Here is a 23,404-nt window from a genome sequence, read left to right as displayed (position 1 = left end):
ACTTCTCTTGCTTCTTTCTGTACCTCTCTTGCTTATTGCTATACTCCCCTTCCCTCTTTCTGCACATCTTGCTTCTTTTTTGCACTTCTCTTGCTTCTTTTTGCACTTCTCTTGCTTCTTTCTGCACTTCTCTTGCTTCTTTCTACACTCCTCTTGCCTCTTTCTGTACCCTTCCTCCCTCTTTCTGCACCTCTTACCTCTTTCTGCACCACTGTTTGCTTTTTCTACACCTCTCTTGCCTGTTTCTGCCACTCTCTTTCCTCTTTCTGCAGTTATGTCTTCTTCTGCACCTCTGTTGCCTCTTTCTGCACTTCTTTTGCCTCTTTCTGCACCTCTCTTGCCTCATTTTGCACCTCTGTTGGTTCTAAATGCATTGCTCTTGCTTCTTTTTGCACACCTCTCTTGCCTCTTTCTGCACCCCTGTTCACTCTTTCTGCACCCCTGTTCCCTCTTTCTGCACCTCTCTTCCCTCTTTCTGCACCTCTCTTGCCTGTTTCTGCACCACTCTTGCTTCTTTCTGAACTTTTCTTCTTTCTGTACTCCAATGAGAAGTGCAAGCTGTCAGGTTTTAAGGTCTGCGTGCTCTCGTGACTAAGGTATATGTCTACTTGTATATGTATTCCTACATGTGTTATGCATCTGAAAATGGTCTCCTAAAAAGCGGGTAACTTCTCCTATAGGTGGTCAAATCTTCTCAGTTCTGAATCATCATTCGGTTGCACAGGCAGACATGTCTTATGTATTTATGTGTTATAGAGCCCCTCAAATATACTATTGAATACCCATGTATCCTGTGTTGTAAGCAGAAAGAAATGTATACACCTTCTTTTACACAAATTTACAGAGTATGCTGTTTGAAACACAGGTATTCAAGTGTTAGTATGTTTATTTTCATTTAACATGTCACTAGGTAAAAGCATAGACACGCATGCACCCCTTCACAAACTTGGTCGGACTTACAACAGTGATATGCTTAGGACTGCTGTTTTATATTTAGTATACCAAAGGGGATGATGGACAGAGCAAATCAAACACTCACCCCAGTCAACTGATCTGGGTTTAATCCATCACCATTCTTTAGCTCACTCCACCACCCCAGTTCAGACATGGCCATATGCAAATCAGTCTGACCCTGTGCCTCATGGGAACAGTCCAGCCCGAACTGCCAAGCCATGTCTTCCCTGGACAAGAAAAAAGAATCCTGGGACCAGTTTCGGATTCATAATCCTCATCAGCCATGCTATCTTGAATTCAGTGGTAGAGTGAGCAAGGGACCCACGTCTGGGCATACCCTGCCAACTTAAGGCGAACAGAGCGACACCAAAGGGGATGATGGACAGAGCGTTTGAGCAAATCAAACACTCACCCCCAGTCAATTGATCTGGGTTTAATCCATCACCATTCTTTAGCTCACGCTACCACCCCAGTTCAGACATTGCCATATGCAAATCAGTCTGACCCTGTGCCTCATGGGAACAGTCCAGCCCGAGCTGCCAAGCCATGTCTTCCCTGGGCCGGAAACAAGCATCCTGGGACCGGGTTCGGATTCATAATCCTAATCAGCCAGGCTATCTTGAATCCAGTGGTAGAGTGAGCAAGGGACCCACGTCTGGGCATCCCCTGCCAACTTAGGGCGAACAAAGCGATACCAAAGGGCAAATCAAACACTCACCCCCAGTCAACTGATCAGATCAATTGACTGGGGATGAGTGTGTGATTTGCTCAAACGCTCTGTCCATCATCCCGTTTGGTATCGATTTGTTCGCCCTAAGTTGGCAAGGTATGCCCAGACGTGGGTCCCTTGCTCACTTTATCACTGGATTCAAGGTAGCCTGGCTGATGAGGATTCTGAATCTGAAACCAGTCCCAGGATGCTTGTTTCCGGCCCAGGGAAGATATGGCTTGGCAGTTTGGGCTGGACTGTTCCCATGAGGCACAGGGCCAGACTGATTTGCATATGGTCATGCCTGAACTGGGGTGGTGGAGTGAGCTAAAGAATGGTGATGGATTAAACCCAGATCAGTTGACTGGGGGTAAATGTTTGATTTGCTCAAACGCTCCGTCCATCATCCCCTTTGGTATCGCTTTGTTCGCCCTAAGTTGGCAGAGTATGCCCAGACGTGGGTCCCTTGCTCACTCTACCACTGGATTCAAGATAGCCTGGCTAATGAGGATTATGAATCCGAAACCGGTCCCAGGATGCTTGTTTCCGGTCCAGGGAAGACATGGCTTGGCAGTTCGGGCTGGACTGTTCCCATGAGGCACAGGGTCAGACTGATTTGCATATGGTCATGTCTGAACTGGGGGGGTGGAGTGAGCTAAAGAATGGTGATGGATTAAGCCCAGATCAGTTGACTGGGGGGGGAGTGTTTGATTTGCTCAAACGCTCCGTTCATCATCCCCTTTGGTACCGTTTTATATTTGGTAGGCCTAACATTCTCAGCAGTCGATTAATAGTGAACCTTCAAGAAAAAAAGTGAGGTTTAAGACTTTTTCAGAGAAGAATTAGTGATTAGGGTACTTTGTATGAGCCTGTTGTAAGGTACAGTCTCTCTTTTTTTTCTGCACCTCTGTTGGTTCTTTCTGCACTTCTCAGCTTCTTTCTGCACCTTTCTTCTTCTTTCTGGACTTCTGTTGCCTCTTTCTGCATTTCTCTTGCTTCTTTCTGCACCTTTCTTCCTCTTTCTGCACCTCTCTTGCCTCTTTCTACACTTCTCTTGCTTCTTTCTGCGCCTTTCTTCCTCTTTCTGCACATGTCCTACATATGTAGGCATAGTTAGAAGTTAGCCTTTAAAAAAACGTAGAAATTCACTGAAAAAAACACAGGTTTCAGGGGCATTACAGTTAAGGATTAGAATTTTAAAAACCTTTGAAATTCTTTGAAAAAAACCACAGGTTTCAGCGACGTTATAGTTAGTCAGACATTTCACTCGTACAAAACTAGAGAAATTCAGCCGTTATAATTACCTGAGTTCCCCTGCAATGCACTGCTGATGTCACATATTACATCACCCATGACAATGGTCATTGACATCTCTAACAGAAAGACTTACCTAGATGCCAAATGTAACAACATGCAAGTGTGTGTGTGTGTGTATATGTATATGTATATGTATGTATGTGTATATATATATATATATATATATATATATTCTTGCTACTCAATCCAATCACAATCCTGTGAAATTAGACACGGCACTCGCAGGGGGGTATAAAGCCAACAATTCTTTATTTGGCTACCAGCACAGACAAGACGCGTTTCGGCGATGAGCCTTCGTCAATTGCAAAAGTGAACGCGCCGCCATTGCATTTAAAACACACAGTGTAATCGTCACAGTGAGTCATGGCATCAACATGAAAAAGGGACTAACCGATGGCTAAAATCGCGCCATCTTGGAAGTACTTTTTACATACAGAAAACGAAAAAATCTATATCATTTCATTTTCATTCGTGATATAAAGTATGGGTACATTAAGTGAAGTTCATACTTCACTCCATTCGTTATATTTGTATATCCAACAAACCCCATACATGGAATATCGCCCTGGATGGGCACATTTTGTCACCACTTATCTTGCCCTCAGATGGGCTACGCCATGACAATATCCATTTCTGACATGATTACATACTAGAATATAAAATTTCAGAAAAGGCAGTTCATGAAGCAAACATTAATATGCTAATAAGTAAATTTCAGAGGTGAAAAGAGAAATTTTCAGAGGTGAAAAAAGAAAAGAAACGAAAAGGAAGGAACAGGAAAGAAAGACAAAGCAATTCATATTAACATATGATGATCAGAAATACAGCGAATTGAAATGTCTACAGAGTATTAGTATACTAAATGGACTGCTAAATCTTCATGTGTGTTGAGTCCCAGAGGACTCTTACTCTGTAGGTCTATAATGTAGCGTGACTCGAGCCGCCGTAATTTTTGTAAGCGGTCTCCACCACGTGGTAGAGGTGGCACACTATCCAGACAAAAGTAGGCCAACAGATCCCTGTTGTGTCCATGCATTTTGTCGAAGTGTCTGGCCACAGGGTAGGATTCATCTAAATTGCTGATGGCACGCATGTGCTCCAGTATACGTAATTTTACGGGATTGATGGTACTCCCGACGTATTTTAGTCCACATGGACATATCAGACAATAGATGGCATAAGGTGTTGTGCATGTCAGAAACTTTTTAATACTTTTAGGGGTTTTTAAGCCTGGAATTTCATAGGTAAGGGTCCTTTTGCTGATTTTACAGGCCTTGCATCGGCCACATGGAAAGAAACCATTGAGGGGTATCTTATTGGATACATTGGATTTTACCGTTAGATGACTATGTACTAGATCATCTTTCAGAGCTCTAGCTTTACGGTAAGTGACCAGCGGATTGGCAGGTAAATCCTCCCTGGGAGCAACTATATATATATATATATATATATATATATATATATATATATATATATATTCATATATGCAAATAATCAAATGCATGCATAATAGAAAAGCAGATAATGGTAAAACCTACAAATATTAATAATGAAGCACTCACAATTCAAATGATGATGGGTCATTCACAAGTAAAATGCAAAGGAGCAAAACATAAACTGATAATAATAGTACATGTAGGACTACACCCTCCTTCCTCCCCAGTGGAAGAAGAGAAATAGTGAATAATAATAGTAGACTAGATCCTAAGTCTCCAATCAGAAAGAACGGGAGCAATTATCACTGACAGTGCGTGATGGGATACTCCCTTAAAGAAGCAGTTACAGATTTCTGTCATCCTTTGGCTGCAGTCCGTCTGCCTGCATTGCCCTGCTTTTCTTTATTTTCTTTTGTAAAACGTTTTTGAAAAAGTTATTCTGCCACTATTCTTTACAGCCCTTATTTTTTTTTAAAATACGCTTTATGGAAAGTTTTACATTTCTAAAAAAAAAATAGCAATTTTTTTTTTAAGTAAATATTTTTATTTTGTAAATTGCTTGCGGATATCTTGCTTGAGTAGTGCAATTTAGTGTCTATGACTCCAATCCTCCAAAGGCAAACTAAAATTACAGGTAATCCGCTAATCCTACTCTCTTATAAATCTCAAATCCTCCTTACTTCTCTTCCATATTTCCCAGAATAACAAATGAATGTGTCTCAACATTAGGAATCTGATAAAAGATTCAAGTGTTGACCTTGTTTTTGTGAAAGAAACCTGGCTAAGCAATGACACGCCATCCATTCTAGATGAAACTATTCCTGTTGGGTATAGGATACTCCATAAAAAGCATCCATCTGAAAAGACTGGAATTGTGCTAGCCAAGATTCACAAAGTTGCCTTGGAAGTTGCTCAGTGTGAATCAGTAGTGATCCAATGTTCACTATCATCAGCCTTCATTTGTGCATCTCTCCTTATAAACTGAGGGTTATCTCATAATCCAGTATATGTTAAACCCTTTCTGAACTCCACTGCAGGATTACCTTAAAATACTCTAGCATACTTGTAGACTTCAGTTCTTGGTTCAATAAGCCAAAATACATTTCAGTCAAAAAGCCTTCTTATAAACATTAAATCAATGACTTTTTTTAAAATGTACAGCTTGTTTCTGAAGTTACGCCCACAGCACGATATATGCAATGCATCATTTGCTTATCTTGTATCCATCTCAGTAACTGAGCAAATACAACACCCAATTCCAACATTCAAATATTGGAAGACACTTGTTATTTTCTCCTTCAGCTCTGCCCTTTCTTTCGCCCTAGTTGATAGCACACTTATAACAATTCATCACTTCTGTTGTTGCTGCACAGGTGATTTAGATGATGTAAAACACTAATAGACCCAGACAATAAACAGCTGACTCCTGAGGAAAAATATCTAACGTGAACAGAAGAATTCTCTAAAAACCTTGGAAGGAGTCCAACATCATCCCAGGATCTAAATGTCAGCAATGAAGAAGACAAATAGAAATTACTACTCTTACCCCTTCTCAGTAACCTCATGCCCAACAAAGGAACTGCATAAATTCTTCAATGGATCCAAGAAAGTACTGAAATGAAAGTGGTATTCACTTTAAAAGCTTTGAAGCTATTTTGTTCTGTGCTATAATCAATCATACCTAGGGACTGCAGCCTTTCTAAATCAATAAAGGACCCATTCAAAACACATTTAAAGAGAAAAGCCCAGGGGGACAGGTCTTGTCAGACTCTGGAATTTGCTTCCTTCTGTGAAACTGTGGCACATCTCCCTCACTGAATTCCCTTGCACTCGGCACTTCAACCTGTGTGACCCATACAGACACTGTCTCTTTTGCCAGTGTCCAATTAGACTATCAACAAGGGAAACATTTCCATTCACATTTTCACTGGCACAAAACGTTTAGCCTTTGTACCCTTTTGAGTGTCGGCAGTCCCTATCACAATTAAGCAATGGCTGAGTATGCAAGTTTTATTCAGCATTACCCCCTCCCCCCCTTTGTATTAATTGCTCAATACAGTAGTCTTTCTAAATCTTCCTACATTCTATGCACTACACAGAGATCAGGAACAATAAGGTTATTAAATAGATCAGTAGTTAATTAGAAAAATAAAAAATCTGTAGCTGGAAGCTTTTGTCCCTCAGACTTGGCAGTAGCTAAGATAAGCATTTCTGATGGATACATCTGTCTGTGAATTCCTCACCTTATGAATATCCCCTGCGCCAGCATTCCTCAGAAATTTTTCCTAGCTCTCCACGCCGACGAGGTCGTCACAATGCCATGGCTCCGCACGCGGCTCCGCATGACGTCACTGGAGCCAAAAGAGGACCACGTCGGCGTGATGACGTCCGTTCCCTTTTTTCCGCGCTGTCTACGCGAATGGATTTTCTGGGACTCTCCATACTTTCTGCTTGAAACTTTGTTTCAAGTGTGTTACTGATTGTGGTTTTGCCATGTCTGTTCAGAGGAAGTCGGGTTTCAAGCCCTGAAAGGAGTGCGGAGGTCATATGTCGATCACTGACCCACATGATGACTGTCTTTTGTTGTTTATCATCAGATCACGATATCGAGGGCTGTTCTTCCTGCAGGAAAATGAACCCGAAGGTCTTGAAGGAAAGAGAAGCCAAGCTGTACATGTCTAAAGTAGGAAAGGAGAAAAGGGGTCGAAAGCGTTCGAAGTCGAGGTTGTTGACTTCACATGGCTCGAAGAGAAGACATAAGAAGAAGTATTGGCATGAGTCTTGATGCCATTCGTCGAAGCCTCGAGCTTCGAAGTCACCTTCTCCGGCTCCTCGGCGGCGTGTTAAGGACTTTGTCTCACCTCCGCCATCAGAGTCTCCGCAAGCGACTCCGGACCGTTCACCATATAGGGAAACTCCGGCGCAGTCTCCGGCGTTAAGAGTGTCTCCAGCTCCGGATGGTTCAGCGAAGCCGGTCGATGATGAGATGCCTACGGCTCCTGTGGCTCCACCTGTGACCCCAGTGGTTCAGACTCCGGAGGTTCCTCGATCGGATGTCGAGCAGGTACAATATCCTTCGTTCCCGGCTCTGGGTTCCGATCCATCACATTTTTTTAATGCAATGTATGGCATGTTTGCCAGGGGCTTATGCCCCTCTGGTGCACCTTTGGGTCCCATGGGTTCATTGGCATTTAATTTGGGTGTGCCTCAAAATTACCCTCAGGCCCCCTTTGTGCCATGCATGCCGATGGCGCCGTCATGGCAAATTCCAGCGGCGAGGATGTCAACGGCCTATGGGCAGTCCCCGGCTCCATCTGGCGTGCCTTCTTCCCGGATTCCTTCGACTCAGGTTGCTGTTACGGATCTGCCTTTGACGCCGCTCCCGGAGCTGTCGACGCTGCAGACGAAAATGCGCTCTAGGAGAGAAGCGCAGAGGTTGATTAAGGAGGAGCAATACCGGGCTGGTGATATGGAGGAAGGTGAAATTTATGAGTCTGATTACTTATTTGAAGACTTGTGTGAGGCAAGTGGACTAGACACTTCTCTGGAAGGAGATTTTGCGTCTCAGAAAGCCCCTTATCATGTTGTGATCAAGAAGGCAGCTGAACTTTTGGATTTACAGCTCTCTATGGCTGAATATAAGCCTAATCTGCTTACATAGGTGCTTCATTCTCCGTCCTTTGTGGTTGAGCCTCTCTTGCCCTTAAATGATGCCCTGACGGAACCGATACTTGAGGTTTGGCGCAATCCTCTTTCTGCTCCTGCAGTTTCTAGATCTATGTCCAAGAGGTATAGGCCTGCTCCAGGGGACCCTGAGTTTCTTTCTTCTCATCCCTCACCTCAAAGTTTGGTGGTGCAGGCTTCATGTTCAAAGCAGTCTGTGGGTTCCTTTCCTCAAGCTCCGGCTGTCAGGGATTCCAAGAAGCTTGAGCAATCTGCGAAAAAAGTCTTCTCATCAGCAAGTATGGCTTTGAAATCCACCAACGCTACCTGTTTGTTGGGTAGATACATTCTTGCCTTTATGGAATCTGCCAAGCAGATTCTTCCTAAATTATCCGAAGAAGACTGGGGTAATTTAAGTGAAGTTTTGGCGGACTCTCAGGCTGCTGCTCGCCCAGTTATTCAGCCGGACTTGGACACTGCAGATTCAGTGGCAAGGGTGATGGGTTTATCTGTTGCTACTAGGAGACATGCATGGTTAAGGTCCTCTGGATTTTCACCGGATGTTCAAGCTGCTCTTTTGGATCTTCCCTTTGATGGCTCTAAGCTTTTTGGGGAAAAGGCTGACTTCGCTTTGCAGAGATTTAAGGACAGTAGGGCCACGGCAAAATCCTTAGGTTAACAGTCTCAGGCAAGAGGCTATGGCTTCAGAAGATACTGTGGTTTTGGGAAATCTTCCTTTTGTTCCCGTCAGCCGCAACACAACAACAGAACCCTTTGTATAAATCCTACAGGGGTAAAGGCAGAGATCGCCTTCGTGGAGCCGGACGGCAGCCCTCTTCCTCCTCCTCCTCTACCTCCCCAACCCCTCCCGGTAATGCAGGAAAGCAGCCCTAGATCCACCATCCTGGCTCATGCGAGTCCTGTGGGAGGTCGGCTTACCCATTTTCTACAGGATTGGAAGTTAATAACTTCAGTCCTTTGGATTTTGAATCTTGCTCAAAATTGGTACGCTCTTCCCTTCTGGGAAATCCCTCCTTGTCAGGAAGTTTGCATGGAGGACTATTTGCTTCTCCTTCAGAAGGAGGTTCTTACCCTGTTGCAAAAAGGTGCGATAGAGGTGGTTCCGGAGCAGAAGAGGGGCCAAGGTTGCTACTCCCGGTATTTTCTGATCCCCAAGAAGGATGGTAGATTATGTCCTATCCTGAACCTCTGAATCTTTAATCTGTTTCTCAAACAGGAAAGGTTCAATATAATCAACTTAGAGCAGGGTATTTAAGCACTGGAACAAGAGGACTGGATGGTTTCCATCGACTTATACGATGCGTTTTTCCACATCCCAATCCTGAAGTCGCACAGGAAGTATTTCCATTTTACGGGTGGATCGCAACACTACCAGTTTACGGTCATTCCTTCTGGTCTTACTACCGCACCTCGAGTCTTGACCAAGGGGATGGCAGTGGTGGCTGCCCATCTCAGGAGGTTGGGGATTCCAGTTTTCCCATACCTGGACGACTGGCTGTTGAAGGCAGTCTCCAGAGATGGTGCGTCGTCGTTTGCAGGTTACAACCCAGCTGTTGTACAAATTGGGTTTTTCAATAAATGTACCCAAGTCTCACCTGGCGCCCTCTCAGCGCAACCTGTTCTTAGGGGCGGTACTGGATACTACTGTGTGTCGAGCTTTCCCTCCTCCGCAAAGGATTCTCGATATTCAGGAAATGATTTCCTTGTTTTACAATGGAGTGTTTCTTACAGGTCTGAAGGTCCTTCGCCTGCTCGGTCTGTTCGCTTCCTGCATTCTGTTGGTCAACCATGCATGCTGGCACATGAGGGCGCTCGAGTGGTGTCTCCGCAGGCAGTGGTATCAGCAAAATGGGAATCTGAGGGAGTCAGTCAAGATCTCCAGAGAAGCTGCAGCGGATCTGTCTTGGTGGAGCGTGGAGGACAATCTGTCTCAAGGAAAGCCCTTCCATCTTCCTCCATCGGTGGCCACAGTGATAACTGATGCCTCTACCCTAGGGTGGGGTGGTCATCTGGGGGAAATGGAGTTCAAAGGTTCTTTGGTCTCCAGAGGAGAGATTGTTTCATATTAATCTTCTGGAATTGCGGGCAATACGTTTGGCGCTCAAGGCCTTTCTCCCTTCCCTTCGCGGTCAGTCGTTTCAAGTCCTGATGGACAACACTGCCGCGATGTGGTATGTCAACAAGCAGGGAGGAGTATGGTCGTACCGTCTTTGCAGAGAGGCATTGCGTCTCTGGTCCTGGGTTCAGGACCATCAGATTTCCTTGATGGCAAATCCTCTGGCCGAAGTGCTGAACGTACGTGCGGACAGTCTCAGTCGACAGTTCTCCGCCGACCACGAGTGGAGGCTTCATTCGGAGGTAGTTTAACTCATCTTCCAGACGTGGGGAACTCCACGGGTGGACCTGTTTGCCACTCTCGAGAACACACACTGCCCGTCATTCTGCAGTCTCCATTTTCCGAGGCAGGGAGCGCTGGGGTACGTGTTTCAGTTGAGTTGGAGCTCACAACTCCTTTACGCGTTTCCTCCCATACCCTTAATTCCTCGGGTTTTGAGGAAGATTTGCCCAGACCGGGCCCAAGTTATATTAATTGCCCTGGATTGGCCAAGAAGTGTGTGGTAAACGGACCTACTTCACCCCTCATCGCACCCTTTGCTCCGTCTCCCTCTCAGGGCAGATCTCCTCTCTCAGATGGAGGGGCAGGTTCTACACCCCCACCTCCAGAGCCTGCACCTTCATGCCTGGAGATTGAACGAGGCAACCTGAATTCTTTTTCTCTCCCGCCTGACATGGTGGATGTTATTTTATCGGCCAGGCGACACTCCACCAAGTCTGTCTATTCCTTTAGGTGAGCGAAATTTGTTAGATGGTGTGGAGAGAAATCAATTGATCCTCTGAAGGCACATCTTTCTGATGTTCTTTGTTTTTCACTGTGTTAGGCTCAGCAGGGTTGTGCTGTGGCCACTGTTAAAGGATATTTGTCGGCAATTCTTTGTTTGCCAGATCAGCCTTCTCTTTTTAAGTCTCCAATAGTCTTAAGGTTCATTAAGGGGCTTACTAACATTTTGCCGCCCACGCCTTTTGTTATGCCCCAGTGGGATTTAAATCTGGTGTTAACTTTTTTTTTTTTTTAAACAATTTTTATTATTTTCAGCAAAGTAAACAGTCACATTGACAATCAGTACGACAATAGCTCAAAGAAGATGTGAGTGCGTAGTTTTGCAGCATCATAAGACATAAGCTCATTATTACTTGAAATAGCCCAGCACGTCTCCCCTTATATCTAGCCGTTTCCTTAATCACAGTCCCATTCCCCCCCTCTCATCCTCATCGGAGCTATCTTCATCATTTTCCGGAAGTGGGTCACAAATCTCCCCCCTGTACACATTCCAGGCAGCCCAGACCTTGTTCCACTTACGAGGGCATGCCCTGTTGACATACACCGCTCTTTCAGTAACCATTAATAAGTCCATGTTCTTGCTCCATTGCGCCAATGTCGGCAGGTCTGCAGCGCCCCATTTTTGTGCTATATCTCGCTTTGCCACCATGAGTGCCAGAGTGGCCCAAATCAGACCATAGCGAGACAAATCGTTTGGATCCCATACATTCAGGAGACATTTGCGTGGTTCTGGTGTTAGTGAGACCTTAAGTGTCTGTGAAATAGTACGCATCACTTGTCGCCAATAAGCCGCAATGTGAGGACAGTCCCAGGGGGTGTGGAACAGGGTACCTTCAATGCCGCAATTTCGAAGACAATAAGGATGCGGGGCTCGCTGGAGTTTGTGCAGCGTGGCACGAGTGTAATATATACGATGAAGGATTTTTAATTGCACCAGCCGAAACCTGGCGGAGATGCCCACCTCCCTTGGGGACGCCAGCGCTTCGTTCCACTCAGCGTCGTCCATTTCGCCCACCTCCTCCACCTCCTCCACCCATCTCTCACGCAGTTTTAATGTGGGGTCTATCAGGTTATGTAGGAGTTTTTTATAGGTAAGGGAAGTGGCACTATGTTGCATAAAATCAGTGAGTAATCTATCTTCCAGTGGCGAGGATTCTGGGACCTCAGTGTCTGCTGGTAGTGCCTGTAATAGTGCGTGTTGAATCTGCACATACCTATAGGTTTCATTCGGGCTTAGATCATAGTGCTGTTGGAGCTGGGCAAACGGAATTGCTGTGCCCTTATCCCATAAGTCTCCCACCGTGGATATTCCTATGTTGTCCCACTTAGTAAACCCCTTGCTCTTTCTCAATTGGCCTAGTACCTTGGTGTCCCAGAGCGGGGTAAGTTTGGTAATTGTACCCTTCCAGCCCAGCTTTGCCTGCGCTGCGTGCCAGATCACAGTTGTTTGTTTCGTGGGCCCTATCAACTTCGCTACTTGACTTCTGTTATAGAGCGGTGAAAGCATACCTTCCGTACCCAGTTGGACCCAATCAGCTCTGTAGGCTGGGTCATCTCGGGCGCATGAATCCATTGGTTGATAATTTTGAGTTGGGCCGCCCAATAATATAACTGTAAGTTTGGAAGCGCAATTCCCCCCTCATACCAACTCCTGTTTAGTTTGGTGTGGGCGATACGAGCAGGTTTGTTGCTCCACAGGAGGTTAGACACCAAAGCCGTCACCTGGCGAAAATATCTTGGGGCAATGGGGTATGGTGAGTTTTCTAAGGCATATAGAAACCTCGGGAGGGCCATCATCTTGTATAGCGCTGCTCTACCGAGCAGCGTCAGTGGCAGCAACGCCCAATGCTTTACATCGGTTGGTGTTAACTTTTTTAATGTGTTCCAAGTTTGAACCTATGCATAGTTGTCCTTTGAGACTTTTGACATTCAAAACAGTCTTTCTAGTGGCTATCACCTCAGCTAGGAGGGTGAGTGAGCTTCAGGCCTTGAGTTTAAAGCCTCCTTTTTTGACTATACATGCTGAAAGAATGGTCCTCAGGACCAGGGCTACTTTTCTGCCTAAGGTGGTTACTCCTTTCCATTGAGGTCAGTCTATTACCCTCCCTACTTTCTATCCTCCCCCTCACCCATCCAAGGAGGAGAAGAGGGTTCATCGTTTGGATCCAAAGAGGGCGATTAGCTTCTATTTAGATAGAAATAAAGACTTCGTCAAGAGGATCAACTCTTTGTTGGATATGCTGGTCGTATGAAGGGCAAGGCAGTGCAAGAGTGCACTTTATCCAGATGGATCATCTTGTGTATCAAGATATGCTATTCCCTAGCTGGTAAGGAGCCTCCTGTAGGCATTTGAGATCATTCCACCAAGGCTAAATTGTCTACTTCTGCTTTGTCCAGGGGTGTTTTGTATTGGAGATCTGTAAAGCAGCAACTTGGGCCTCCCGCCACACCTTTGCGAAGCATTACTGCTTGGATTCGGAAGTGAGGAGGGACGGCCATTTTGCGCGCTCTGTTTTGCAAGACTTTTTGGTATAGAAGGGTGGACACCCTTCTCCGGGGGTTGGACTGCTGTTGGATTCTTTTCATAAAGTGAGGAATCCACAGGCAGATGTATCCATCAGAAGAACAAGTTACTTACCTTCGGTAATGCTTTTTCTGGTGGATACAGTATCTGCCTGTGGATTCCTCACTGACCCACCCGCGTCCACACTTTTATACCTTTAAAGAGTTATTGATTAATATGGTTGTTTCATATTGAAATTTATATTGCCTGTTTGACCTTGTTAGGTTTATAGGAAATGTTACTTCTTTTGATTTCCTATTTCACTTTACACTGTGTGTATTTGTGTGAATACCGTGTACTTTGTATGCATTGTCTCTATGGTCAATCCGCCTGTTTTGCCTCGGTGGCACGGAAAAAATGGATGAAACTGACGTCATCACGCCGACGTGGTCCTCTTATGGCTCCAGTGACGTCATGCGGAGCCGCATGTGGAGCCATGGCATTGTGATGACTTCGTCGGCGCGGAGAGCTAGGAAACATTTCCGAGGAATGCTGGCGCAGGGTATATTCATAAGGTGAGGAATCCAGAAGCAGATACTGCATTCACCAGAAAAAGCGTTAACGAAGGTAAGTAACTTGTTCATTACCTACTTTTGGTTTTAAAAGCTAGGCCCTATGGCAAGTGATTGTGTTGTAGAAACTTTATTGACTACAAGGGTCCCTGCTCGTTTTTACACTGAGTTTTTTAAATCTTTTTAACTATTTCTTTTAACTGATTCTTGATTTAGATATTGTGATATTTTTGTAGCTTTTATGATTCACAATGTGATTTCGAAAAAAACTTATTCGACCGTGTTGTACAGGTATTTTACACTCTCTCTGAGCTATTTAGGCCCTCAAAAATGACTTTTCACAAACTGCTGAATGTCGTCAACCAACAATGGACGGAGTGTAATGATATGATGCTCAGGCTTGTGAAACATTGTTACATGCTCAGGTTGTGAAACATTGTTACATGCAAATAACTCTTGCTGTCTTCCTTTATATTCCAAACATAAGACTTAATAGACTATCCTATGTAACCAGGCTCAGCATGTTACTTCAGTTCAGTCTTCTGGTAGGTAACCAATACTTCATGTTCCAAAATGCATTGTGTTGGTAATTGAAACTGGTATTCAGTATTCAGTAAGGAATCGTCTGAGAACCAATGCAGAAATTTGCAATACACAATTAATATAAAATTCCAAATGTGAGCAATGTTTCCTTTCTCTTTATGAATACTCTTTCCTCACCTTCAAACATGCAACTTCTTTTTGGCAATATAAAATAGTCGAACCATTCCAATCTACTGAGAATAAACACCTTTGAAAGTTTGTAAAACAATGTAAATCCTCAAACCTGAATTTAAATTCCCATCAGGTATCAGCCACGAACATTTCTTCCGCAAGATCGAAGCAGCTCACTGTGTCGCCTGTGATATGCTGATTCCTGCAGTTCATCACCTTCTCCAGAGGCACCTGAGGTCTATAGATCACAATCGGAACCGGAAAGTACGTTTTTCATTTATTAATATCTTTTGAAAATTAAAGTGCAGTAAGGGAGGTTATCAAGGGCCTCCATAAATTCATTTTATATGAAGAAATCTGCATCTTGGTTGCATGGAAATGCTTTGGTGTGAGGTATGCTTCAAGACGTATGTATAACTGCTCTCACAAGCGACACCTGGTTTGTCAACTTATTATGGCGAACCCACCTCTGACAGTGTGTTTTTGTCTGCTGCATAATTGTATTGAGCCATTTTCACTTTGTATGTTTTTTTAGTATCTACCTCACACAACAAAGAGAACACTGCCAGAGTTAAAATGGGCCTAATTCTACTTGTTTTGTGAGGAGTTGACTTAGTAACAGCACACTGTGTATCAGTGAAAAAGATGCAGTCACTATTGCAGACATCTTCGGGGTTTCTTATGGCAGTGAAATTGAATATCCTAAAACTTCTGCCCATTGAAAAAATGCCCACATTATTTTATGGACTTTTCTTTAGTGCTTAACCTGACATTAAGTATGGTTCTTGTCCTGCTTTCGGCAGTCTTGGATAACTTTCGACTCATTTCATTTCAATCTAGACACTATTTCAGTTCCTGATGATGTTTCGGATACTGTGCTATGGTATTTCTTGATTTTTGGTTGCAATGTCCCTATGTATTGAGCTGTATTTATATGATTTTGGTGTCAGAGGTATAGCCAGAGTGTGAGGTAGTACCATTCTAGCTATATTCCTTATATTCAGACACAATAAAGCATGCACACATCAGTCCCTAGAAAGGTTTTAGAATATATATTTTTTTATTATACCAGGAAGACATTTCCATGTGTCAGTTTTTGCTGAGGATGCTGAGCAATATCGATTCTGTGTGTTTTTGTGGTGCAGAATATGCTCAGTATGAGATCTCTGCAGTCAGTACAAGGATCGCAAAGGGCTTGCTTTACAGGAAAAGCAATGAGATTTTTTGTCAGTGGTGGTGAGGCGAGGATAACAATGATCCAGTGGGTAACCAGCAACAGGTAATCTAACACCACATACTCACCTGTGCCCATAGATTAATTCACAACACTCTGGCAATATCCGCTGGGGTCATGTTTTTATAATTCACTAGATTAGTTATCTTTTTGGTCCCTAACTAATCTTTCACTGATCAAAAGTTTTTTCCTCTGGTCAATGAACCAATAGATAGAACTAGTTGATGGTAAAATGACATAAGATTTCAATATACTTACACATTTGGAAATGATCACAGAGTCTGGATGTCTTTTAAAATGTTATCTTAGATTAAATTCATGTGAACCACTTACACAGTACAGAACAAACTCGGTTTCTCACAGGAAGGAAGATTCAAGTAATCAAAATTTGCATTCAATTATACTTTGCAATGACACTGCATGAGAGAGAGAGAGGATAGAGAGAAAAGTACATAAGCACATATACAGATATAGATATATTTACCAAGTGTGGTGTGGAAACCAACTCCCAGGCCTAGGAATTGGAAAAGGTCCCCCAGGAAAGGTCTGGCAAACAAAGACTTCAGGACAGGATTCAGGACTGGGCAGATGACCTCCCTATCACCGACGCTTGCGTAGCACCCCTCTCTGACACTCACTTCCTCCTCGAGATTCTTCCGCGATCTTCTTCTAAATTAATTTTCTCAAGATAATTGGTTCAGCAATTCAGCATCTCTGTCTGGGATTTCACTGTGCTCTCTGACAGCATCCCGGTCTCCCGACTTCTCTGAACTCTCCTCTCTCTAACTAACTAAAACTACCTCAATTATACCTTTCTGTATGCTAGTACCACCCATTAATGTCTCAAATGTATGAAACTCCTAACTCTGATTGGACAGGCAAGGGGAGGTGATCATCTCAAAATGCTTATTTTCTATTATTTTCTTTCAATCCTTTGTTTGAAATCCCACCATTAAGGTGTATACATCAGTCTTTATTCCCACCCGTATACACAATATAATTGTCACATATTAAAAGAAAAAACAGTAGTTCTAATGCATTTCAATGGACTGTTCCGGTTCCCATGAACGTTGCAACTTGCAGCCTTAGACGAAGTTCTAGTTAACATCACGTCTTTCAATTCGGGTTCACTGCACATGTTCGGTAAAACGAGAGGGAACAGACTGTAGTTCTAGACATGAGGCCCATAACAAGCACTATTGAAAGACAAATGTTAAATTCAAAAGTAAATGACTTCACTGCATATCACCTATCTCTACTCTAATCCCAATTACTTATTTTGATTCTACCCGCATTAGCATTAGTACAATAGCCAACTTTAGTTTTTCAGCAGGCAGCTGGCAAGCATGTTAGTTTCAAGCGGCCATTTTATTATCTACTGCGCAAGTGCAGAAAGTTTCCCTCCAAGCATAGTTACGTCATACTACGTAGATGTAGTTGGCGCATGCACACTAAAGAATTTTGGTTAGTGGCCATTGTAGCATCACTCCCAAGTTACTGGTTAGTAAGACACATATGCAAGCTTCGATCTTATACTTAAGTGTCATGTAAATGCATGTTATTTCTGTGAGAAGTTAGCCTGGCATATGATGTCCACTAGTTCTAGTGGGCACCTTGCACCAGTCTAATCGACCCTTATTGATGGTGGTTGTAAAGTCAACCTTATAGAAAGCTATCCTAGTGGTAGCATGGACCAGCAGTCATCAGGCTAAGACTTCAGAGAGCGTATTAAGCAAGTTGTTTTACCAATTATAATCCCTTGAGTACCAAATGAAATGACACCACACAAGGTATATATCAAATATATATGTATTTATTCTAAACACAACCCCTCTGCACTCTTTATGAGGTCAGAGGTAAAAGTACAATACAAGTTACTCAATTAGCTTACGATAAGTTGCTCAGTATACTTTTTGCCCTAGGGGCCTCACAAACCATATACTAAAATAGTGGTATAAGAACCATGTCAGAATTAGAAAGCAGGCCTGGGGCCTGTGGAATCGCTGGGGCTACTCTAAACAACCAAAGGTTAGGATGTAGGAGGCCCACGGGAGATGCGTGCAGTGTCTAGACACAGCCACGGGTTACCATTGACTTTCTATGGGAAACGAACGAGTTACAATTTTACAATTTAAGGATACTTCCGAATGGACTACGGTGGAACCCTTTTAGACTTAGACACTAGGAGGGCCAATACCCTCGAAACTACCAGAGTACTCATGTTACCTCACCCACGGAAGCCGGGTGCATAGGGTCTTTTGGTTTCGTCATCGATTTCAATGGAGATCTGCAAAGAAGTGCTGCAGGCGACCAGAGGAAAAGTGTCCGGGTGGATCTAAGCGTGGATCGAAGATCTGAAGAACCTGAAAGCTGAAGGGACAGAGTCTGGGTCACTTGCCAGTGACCAGGATGGGGATGGAAAGCTGACAGCCAATGTCGGGTGATTTCAGGTGAAAAGGTGAAGTTTATCTCTTCAGCCATGAGGTCCAGGAGGCGTCGACGACGACCAGGAGCTAGATTCGAGTTGTCTTACAAAGGATCTAGTTGACTGCGGTGTCGGTATCCAGATTGGACCCAACAAGCCATGGCATACGCAACCCACGCAGGATGTCCAGATCGGCTTCGGTGCAGACCAGCAAGGTCCGGGGAACTTCTCCTTTAGGGAGAAGTTAGAGCAAGCCTGGAGCAACCAGGAAAGCAAGTTAGATTCAAAAGAAAGTCTTCGGGGGGCTCACTAGCCAACGGACTAGGAACCGCGAAGACGCGTCAAGCTGAAATGCAAAAGCCGGGCCTACGGGACACTCGTGGAGTGGGGGCCTCTGAACTTCGGTGCAAATGGTGCTCTGGTCTGGGGCTTCAAGCACCCCAATGCACAACTTCGAGATACCTCGTGAAGTGAGTGCAGCTTGCAAAATGCAGGATGTTCAAGAGTTCCGGTCCCACATCTCTCGTGTCCGCCACGGGTCTCAGCTTTGCTGTGAGAGAAGGTCGGGTCAGAGATGTCAGGAAGTCTGTGTCCTGTGTCGCAGATTCTTCGGGATCCGGCGGGAGCCTCTAAAATGCAGACCGGCAAAGTTGCTATTGGTGCCTGTTTGAACAGGGTGGTCACTCCTTGACCACAAGAGAGATGTCTTCCGTTGAAGGTCCAGGAAATATGTTTCAGAGTTTCGTCCAGGGTAATCTAAAGTCCTAGGACTGGGTTCCTATACTTATACTAAGTTTATGGGCTGGGCTACCTTTAAGGTCCCTCCTATGAGTGGACCTGGGAAGGGGGTGGTTACACCCCTTTGCCTTTGTCCAGTTTCCCGCCAGAGCTGGGGCACAGTGCCCCAGCAACTGGTTTGAACTGGGAAATGCATGGAGCACCTAGTGTGCCCCAGGCAGTGTCTGGAAAGCATTAACTGAATGCTGCTTTCCCTGCCCCAATACACAAAAGCCTGTCTGGGGAGGTGTCAGCACCTCCTTGGACAGGAAACCTACTGTCCATGCCTCCCCTGCCAGAGTTTCGTCCAGCAGCATGAGGGCAGACTCGTGTCTGTGGCAGCAGCATCCATTTTGTGATGCTGAGGCTCTGTTTAACTTTAACCGGGTAAACCAGTAACTACATGTCTTCTCCCTCTAGAAGGGTGGAATGCTACCCCCGCCGCCAGAACTGGCGGGGGTAGTATTCCAATGTGTTTGACACCTTACACGACATGTTTTGATAAAGCCAAACCAAAGTTAGCATTAACCGCGAGGATTATAATGCACTAAAGAGTATATGGCATGGCTATATCATAGAACAGCTATAAGGAGATGGTTCTGAAAGCTGCAGAGGGGCTCAGCTCATGCTAGGGCACCCTCTCACATAAAACCAAGCACTCTACCTCCAGGATTGTCGATGTCTGCCTTAGGAGTGGCTTATAGGTGTATATGTGTTTTTATAGGTATATAGATATAGGTATACTATATCTAAGTATTTGGTGATTATACCACCTTACTCAGGCTGTGTGAACAGACCTGTGGTGTCAGTTTGGAAGGCAAACCAGGGGTGGCACAATACATGCTGCAGCCCCTGGTAGGCCTAATGTGCACCTATGCCCTGGGTACCTAGGGTACACTATACAGGGGCTTACAAGGGTGACCCAGTAACCAATCTGGTATGTACCTAAAGTACATGGTATCAATTTAGAGAGAGAACAGCTGGACTGTGGGCCTGATTAGCAGGGCCACAGCCACCCTAATGTCGAAAAACCAGCGAATCACAGCAAAAAGTGGGGTTAACCATAGGAAGCAGACCCTACTCTCCTACAATTTTCACAATACAAAATTCAATACAGGGTTAGCAGTTTCCAGAGAGTATTGTTTCCAAGCAAGTCTCTTTTTCACGAGTCCTTGCTCCATCAACAATATACTGAAAAGAGTGCCTTTCAGATAACTGTCAATAGTTAGGGAAACCCAATATACCCTCGGAGGCTTGGGCAATGATATAAATTGTAAAAGGAGCCTTCAAGGGATTTTGTTTACAACAATCTTTTGTTATTGAAAGATAAATCAAGGGGTTAGTCCTACCGGAACAAACACCAAAGTGTCTTTAGACATCAAAAAGAGAAGAAATATCTTAATAGAAAGCACACGGGAGAACCTAGTAGTTTGAAAAATACATCTTAATTTATATGTTTTGTTTGCAAATGAAGTACAAATAGATCAAAACAATCAGCACAAAATCAAATAGAGTTGCAGATGAAGCACTATCCAGAAAAACAGAATAACAAAACTACGTCCTTATCAATGATTGGTCTTGAGTGGCATTAGGCTATTAGCAAGCATGCCTAGCATGCCTATCCTGAAGGGCAGTAACGTGATGTCTTGCAATATATAACTGTCACGGTCATGATTCTCTAATATCTTCGCAACGTCTTGACAAAATGTTAAGTATGTATGGTATTTACTTTTGTTCACAGAACAGAGACATAAATAAATCACTGTACAGCCATCCGTCTGTATTCCTACAGACCCTGGCTCAAGAAGCTAACATAGGAAATTAATTTCCCTATCGGACAGGTATGCCTCCCCCCCCCCCCCCTTTTTTTGGGGGTTAAAATGGCATGATGGTGATTTACACATCACAGATTCACAATGTAGTTTTGTTGTTCTGTTTTTCTGGATAGTGCTTCATCCGCAACAGCAACCCCTATTCCAATTTATGGTAGTAGGCCAGTCTGTCGCCATTAAACAAGTAAGCGACACATCATTCACTGCTATGTCAGCACAATCAGGTGAAGGTGGTGGCTGCTTTGGATTTATTTCGGGTGGTGCACAAATTGGATAACTGCACTATGTGACACATTAGTCACATTTTGTTAGACACACAGGTTCTTAGTTTTTGGAATGATGTTTCTGTAAATACAAATCTGTTTACAATTTTAAGGTAACATGTTGTATTATGTTTGCATAGGAGTCTTTCTTCTCAGCCATAACTGTGTTCGTCCTGAAGATGGTCTGATGGACTACAGCCGAACAGACCGAAACGTCAACCTCATCTTCTATTTTGAAGAAATTTTTTCCTTCTGGAGCAATACGTATTCTCATTAAGAGATCCGTTGCTTATGATTTATAAGGAATAGTTGTCAAGTCAAATATTGCTAGGCCAATTGGATTTCACTTCTCGATTTGATTTTGTGCTGACTGTTTTTATCTATTTGTATTTCATTTGCAAACAAAACATATAAATTAAGATATATTTTTCAAACTTCTAGGTTCTCCCGTGTGCTTTCTATTAAGATAGTTCTTCTCTTTTTGATGTCTAAAGACACTTCGGTGTTTGTTCCGGTAGGACTAACCCCTTGATTTATCTTTGAATAACGAAAGATTGTTGTGAACAAAATCCCTTGAAGGCTCCTTTTACCATTTTTTCAGATAACTGAGCACCTAAAGTTGGTCCTAGAGGCTGCTCTCATGTCAGACTGAAGCCGCCCATGACCTATAGATATAAATATTGCGGCAGGAATGACGTGAAACTCATCAGTCTCCTTCCTGTTGAGAGTGCTGAACATGTTCAAGACTGTGCTCTGTGCTGATGGCGAAGTCAGGTTAAAGAAGATAGGCATATGATAGAAGCCATACAAGAGATGTCATTGGTTAATAGTAACAGAAAATGTCTCAGCAGGTAAAGGTTCTCTCAGATTTTCTGCAGTCTCTCACAAGTGACAGCTCTTTTTTATAGTAAGTAGAATACAAGACTAGTGTTACTCTCTGCTCCTACCTCAATATAGAATGCATAGTTTTTACATAGATTTAGCATGAATGGTGATATTCTACAGCAAATGAGACATACCCAAGATATACACAAGATTATGGTAATCTCCTCTGCCAACTAGGGCAGACTGATACCTGCCAAATTAAGAGGATACTGTTTGCCGAGGGTTTGGTGAATGTGGGAGCATATATGGGATATTGAACAACTGTTCTTTGTGTTGTTGTCTTTATTGTGATTTCATGAATCCTACAGCTGTAAAAACCCTGGCTTTTGCAGTTAGGCTGAAGAGGGTAAAAGTCCATGAACTGTGTATTCTTGCCAGCTTTCCCTCTTTCTCAAGAACTGAAGAATTAGGTAGATGAGAGGTAGCGAAGAAAGGACAACAAACAGCAGACGTTGAAAGCACATCTGTCCTCAGCATTGTGACAATGTATTCATACTTTGATTAGATTCCTGTCAATATTTTTTCTGATAGATACATCTGCCGTGTGTATTCCTCACCTTGTTAATATCCCCCTTGCGTCAGCAACGTTCGGAAAATTCTTTGTAGCACGCCGGCGTAGGCGACGTCATAGGAGCACGGCTTCGCGCGCGACTCCGTCTGACGTCACTGACTCCTTATTAGGCCCATGTCGGTGTGATGACATCAGTTCCCTTTTTTCCGCGTCGCTGACGATAACGGTTTCTGGGATCTTCTGTGATTCAGAAAGCAACTTGTTTCTATTTTGTGTTACTGTTTCTCTGTCGAGTGTCTTTTCTTCGTCGAGGAAGACTGGGTTCAAGCAGTGCGGATCGTGTGCCCGGATGATGTCTATTACCGATCCACACGACGATTGTTTGTGGTGTCTTGGTTCAGACCATGATGTCAAGAGCTGCCGATCCTGCATCAAGGTGAACCCCAAGGCTCTACGAGAACGTGAGGCGAAACTTCTACTGGCCAAGATGAAAGGAAAAAAGTTGGTAGGTCTTCGAGGTCAACATCTAGACGCTCGAGGTCGAAGCAGAGGTCGCGATCGAAGTCGAGGTCTAGATCGGCTTCGAGGTCCAGAGTGAGGTCGAGGTCCAGGTCGAAGCCGGCTTCGGGTCATGCTTCGGGCTCTTTGAGGAAGAAGCATAAGAGGAGGAAGCATAGCTCAAGACATCA

At 44.0% G+C, this 23,404-nt stretch overlaps 1 protein-coding gene across 2 annotated transcripts in view; it reads left to right on the top strand.

Annotated features, from left to right (window-relative positions):
• Positions 1 to 23,404, top strand: part of AKAP8 (A-kinase anchoring protein 8) — a 925,614-nt gene that overhangs the window by 808,496 nt on the left and 93,714 nt on the right. For both annotated transcript variants that reach the window (XM_078681924.1, XM_078681933.1), the window contains exon 12: positions 14,922 to 15,052. In XM_078681924.1, the coding sequence (XP_078538050.1) occupies positions 14,922 to 15,052 (131 nt within the window). The remainder of the gene's footprint in view (positions 1 to 14,921; positions 15,053 to 23,404) is intronic.

This window comes from Lissotriton helveticus, chromosome 1_1 (genome assembly GCF_964261635.1).
Source record: "Lissotriton helveticus chromosome 1_1, aLisHel1.1, whole genome shotgun sequence".
NCBI classification, from domain to species: domain Eukaryota; kingdom Metazoa; phylum Chordata; class Amphibia; order Caudata; family Salamandridae; genus Lissotriton; species Lissotriton helveticus.
This window is presented reverse-complemented; position numbering and strand designations above follow the sequence as displayed.